General features: G+C 50.4%; 1 protein-coding gene across 1 annotated transcript in view; it reads right to left on the minus strand.

Moving 5' to 3' along the window:
- Positions 1-1,856: 1,856 nt before the first annotated feature.
- The window catches only part of LOC107122854 (Alstrom syndrome protein 1 homolog), a 43,715-nt gene continuing 40,410 nt past the window's right edge, over positions 1,857-5,161 (minus strand). Inside the window, exon 8 of the mRNA XM_015425994.1 lies at positions 1,857-2,103. Coding sequence (XP_015281480.1) covers positions 2,059-2,103 — 45 coding nt within the window. The 3' untranslated portion in view covers positions 1,857-2,058. The remainder of the gene's footprint in view (positions 2,104-5,161) is intronic.

Here is a 5,161-nt window from a genome sequence, read left to right on the forward strand (position 1 = left end):
CTCTGGGAAACATGCCTTCCCATGAGCCTTTGGGGGGGGAAATGCAAAATTCAAAAGGCGTTTAAATGTCTTCTGAGCTGTTTTGTCCCAGGAACTGTCAAATTTGCTGCCCTGCCCCTCGAAAGGAAGGGCTAGAAACAGGCTCGGGGCCTCCCCCTTTAAAGACAGGCATGCAGATTAATTTGATTTAACTGCAATTTAACTTATGTTGTCGAAGGCTTTCACGGCCAGAGTTCATTAGTTGTTGTAGATTTTCCGGGCTGTGTGGCCGTGCGTCTTGGCATTCTGGTCCCTGACATTTCACCAGTAGCTGTGACTGGCATCCTCAGAGGTATACCATAGAAAGATGGAGTCCTCTCTGTGTCAAGGTGAGAAGAAAAATGGTAGGCCGGTCATTAATATCTACTCAGGAAGGTTGGGTAGGGCTAAGTCATTATCTTGTAGCCTGGGGGACTCCTACAAGATAATGACTCAGCCCTACCCCACCTTCCCGAGTAGGAATAAATTACCTGCCTACCATTTGTCTTCCCACCTTGACACAGAGAGTACTCCATCTTTCTGTATTACACCTCTGAGGATGCCAGTCACAGCTGCTGGCGAAACGTCAGGGACCACAATGCCAAGACCCATGGCCATACGGCCCGGAAAATCTACGACAACTAATGTAATTTAACTGCCCCCTTAAAAATTTAAATGCCACCCGGAAAAAAAACCCCAAACCTGACTACGGGTCTGGAAGCCGTGTCAGTCTGTCTGTAGCTGTAGAAAAGAGCAAGAGTCCAGTAGCACCTTCCAAGGCTAACAGAATTCGTGGCAGGGGAGGAGCTTTCGTGGTGGACTACGGGTCTGATCCAGCAGGGCTCTTCTTATGTTCTTATGACCCATGTATGGTCAGAAAGGCAGGATACGAAGTTTGTAAATAAAGCAAATAGATATAAGGCAGCTTCGTACATATGACGGAAACTGCAGACAAGGGAAAACCCAGGAACAGGCCCAGAGGTCATTTCGGGGAGGGGATCGCGGGGGAACGCAGTTCCCCCGGGTGAGGTACAGGGGGGCGGGGCACATGACGAAGCCCCGCCCCATGCTTCCGGCCGCCCCGCTTCCGGCCCTCATTTAGCCAGGAGGAGGCAGGAAAAGAGGGAGGGTAAGTTGCTTCCTCCCCGCCTCTCCCCACCCATGCCTGCCTGGGGCCAGGGAGGGCCTTGGCGGGGCTTCCTCGCACTCCCGCTGGCCTTGCAGGTCCACCGCCGGGCCCCTGAGGTCAGGGGGTGTGGCATATGCTAATGAGTTGTGCTAATGAGTTCCCCTAGCTCTTTTTCTGCTAAATGACCCCTGAACAGGCCTCAAAGGGAATTGTGAAGAACCACACCAGAGAGTTGATAGATACGTCTCCTGAGTCGGGGCAAGTCACACAGTGGAAGACGACCTTAAGTGGAGGAAGGGGCAATTGACTAAAGCGGCACAGATTATAATCCAGACACTGGGAACCAGAAAGACATCGGCCGAGTGCCCCTGCAGTCAACACCAGAAGGAAAAAAGCACAGCATTACAGGCTTTCAAGACATTTAATTTTTCTTCTCCAGCAGAAACAAAAAACAAACACACAAAGGTTTTTTCGCTAGAAACAGTACAAAAACTCCCCAGATTCAAGTATCAAAAAATAAATACTTAAAAAAAATGCTACACACAAGCCACTGATTTAGAATTTATATTTTGTTTTAAAAATTGTTGTGCTTTTTTAAAAAAAAAAGCTGTCTTCCTCTGGGCCAGAGAGGCACGCTATTGAAAACAGTTTATCAGTTACTTTTTTTTTTTAATCTGCATGAAATCACTGGTTTTCAAATACACGAAAAACAGCCACATCGTGTTAACTAGAAGGGCACGCCGGAATGCAAACTGAAATTTATGAAACCTGTTTTGCATAACTGGAAACCTGCCTTTAGTATTCTGTTCACAGAGATTTCTGCTTACACAGGAAGAGGGTTGAAAATTTCTGTTGTATGTCACAGACTTTATTGACACAGGAGGCTGGGAGGGAGGGGGACGGGTCCGACATCATTCCCAGGGTACTTTTCTTCCCAAAATATGGTTGGTGATTTTCTGCAGAGAAAGGAAAGTGACAAGCCTGTTAGTTTTATGAGCACAGCCCAGCACCTATAAAGCTCTTTCTTGGTACAAAGCCCTTTCCACAAACAAACTGGGTGGGATTCTGTACTGCTGTTCCAAAGGAGGAGGAGGAGGAGGAGGAGAAAAGAAGGAGGAGGAGGAGAGGAGGAGGAGGAGATTGGATTTATACAGCGAAGGAATCTCAGAGCGGCTCACTATCTCCTTTCCCTTCTCCTCCCCACAACAGACACCCTTGTGAGGCAGGCGGGGCTGAGAGAGCTCTTTCGAGGACTGCTCTTGAGAGAACAGCTCTGAAAGAACTTGTGACTGACCCAAGGTCACGTCAGCAGCTGCATGTGGAGGAGTGGGGGATCAAACCCGGTTCTCACAGATTAGAGTCCGCGCACTTAACCACGACACCAAACCTTCCCTTGCAGTGCAGTGTGTCGACAGATCTGCACGTTCTCCCCCTCCCCTCAAATAGCTAGCAATCCAAAACTTCCAGTGGAGCCTGAGCGGTGGGTGTTGCCTTCTGACACACTTCCGGTGATGTCAGGGGGTGTGGCATATGCAAATAAGTTATGCTAATGAGTTATGCTAATGAGCTCCTGGACCTCTTTTTTTACGAAATGACCCCTGGAGGTGGGGTGTAAATACAGTAAACAAGCAGGTTGGTTCTGTTGCCCCATAGCGCAGATAGGGGTCTGAGGCTGGGAGAGGGGCTCACCCTGGGGTCACCTGGGCAGCTCCCACACCGAGATGATTCTCGAATTGTCACAAACACAGAGGCAACAAAAGTGGCAAGAGAGCATCCACCTGAGGCTTTACCACATTTCCGTTCCTTAGCCCTGAATGGCCGCCATTCCCCACTGCCGCCATTGGGGGGGATTTTCCTTTTTAAAAAAGTAGTAAGCTAGTTTACTATACTTCTATACTAACATCTTGCAATAATATCCTAGTCTGCAGCTTTCGTTTTTTTAGAACGTTGGTTCTAGCCAGGGGTCATTTCATAGAAAAAGAGGTGCAGGAGCTCATTAGCATAACTCATTTGCATATGCCACACCCCCTGGCATCACCGGAAGTGTGTCAGAAGGCAACACCCACCGTTCAGGCTCTGCTGGACTGTTTTGGATTGCTAGCTATTTGGGGGGGGGGAGAGAACGTGCAGATCTGTCCTCACAGAGGAGGGAGAGCTTGTACCTGAATAAAACTTGGTCTTAAAGGTGCCACTGGACTGTCTTGGACCGGGGGGCCGGGGGGAGTTCTGCAGCTTACCTGGCTGCTTCTTGCTCTGACTGAGGGCTGCTGGGAGCAGGGGGTGGGGCTTGTTGCATATGCCCGCCCCCTGAGCTCCTTAGTGCCGGAGCTCTGCTCCTGTGCGCTCCTGCAGGAAATGACCCCTGGTTCTAGCCCTTTTTGCTGTGGAGTTATAAGGAGAAATGTGCAGCCGCTAAGTTTCTCCTTATAATTATGCAGCATAAAGGGATGGAGATTTACTTTGCAAAAAAAGGAAACTGGAAACCAGTGCCTAGCTGCAATAGATAATGTTAAGGCTATAGTGATATAGCATTACACGGGGGGGGGGAGCCCTCCGGGGTGTGCGGGATGGGAAACGGCAGCCTCTGGGAGTGATGTAATGACGAGGGCACTGGTGTGGCTGGGATGTGTAAGGATGCACATCTGCAGGGCAAACAGAGGAGAACATCACGAGGGGAGACACAGTGCTGCAGTAAGGAAACCCAGGGGGAGGGAAACAGCCATGTGGGAACAGCCCCAGTGAGTTCTCTGGACTGGCAGCTCCCTGGATCCCCCCCCCCCAGACCGGCTTCCACTAAGCTACGCCTACTCCCTACATCACAGGGGGAAGGTGGACCTGCCCCCAAGCCTGTACGGCCGGCCCCACACCCTGGAGGAAGGAGGCGGCAGCTGGACAGGTGAATTCTGGGAAGGCCGCTGCAAGTGAAACTCAGGAAACGACAGGCTGATTCAGTTGCCGACTGCAATATTTATACACCCATTTATCTGTTTACTTCATTCGCGCCGTGCCTTTCTCCGCAACGGGGACCCGAGATCGCTTACAGCCTTCTCCTCTCCCCGGTTTAATCATCACAACAACCCTGCGAGGTAAGTTAGGCCGAGAGAATGTGACTGGCCCAAGGCCACTCGGCAAGTTTCCATGGCATGAGTAGGGATTCGAACCTGGGCCTACCAGATACTACTAGTCCGACGCTCTAAAAAAAACACTACACCACACTGGCTGTCTTCCAATTTCGTTTCAAATTGGCAAAAAATCCTCCAGGTAACTCCACAATTCAAAATTAAACAGCAGGATGCAGAGAGCGGCTTGGAATTTGAATTTTTAGCTTTGCATAGCTTTCTCTTTCTCACAAACACCCCCCCTCCATATCCGGTGCCAAACAGCTTTCAACACTCCCCCAATTTTAGAAGCATTTTGCATCGCAGAACGGGGAGGGGTGCAGATAAAGAATGGGTAAACCACTTTGGGGTCATGAACAAATCTGGCAGTTTAGTAAATCAAGCCAGCGTATTGCAATGGGATCCATTCCATAACCTTTGCAAGAGCAAAAAAAAAAAAGCTTAGCGGTGCAAAACCAGCAGTTAAAACGCTCCTCGCGCTGAACACATGCCGGGGTGTGTGTGCGTTTTGTGGTCCTCCTAAAGCAAAAGGAGGGAGGGGCCACGCTGGCAGGGCAACCACAGAGAACACAAAACTATCCACACCCCTGCGTCGCGTTTCCTGGCCTACATTTTTAAGATGCTGCAAGGAAATGGCAGCAGAGCGGAGAGACCTTTGGGCCGAGGAACATGCTTTGCCAGGTGCTCAAATGCTTAGGGGGAGTGGCCGATGGGGCGGCAGGAAGAGAGCAACGGCTGGCTTGCCCTGTGGTTAGAGCAGCCTCACAGGAAGCCGGGACATTCCTCTCGTGAGAAGTGGTCATCTGATTGTGTCCAGATCACGGGAGGTGGTCGTTCCGCTCTATTCTGCTCTGGTCAGGCCTCACCTGGAGTACCGTGTCCAGTTTTGGGCACC

The sequence above is a fragment of the Gekko japonicus genome, unplaced genomic scaffold (genome assembly GCF_001447785.1).
Source record: "Gekko japonicus isolate JY-2015 unplaced genomic scaffold, Gekko_japonicus_V1.1 scaffold4136, whole genome shotgun sequence".
NCBI lineage: Eukaryota > Metazoa > Chordata > Lepidosauria > Squamata > Gekkonidae > Gekko > Gekko japonicus.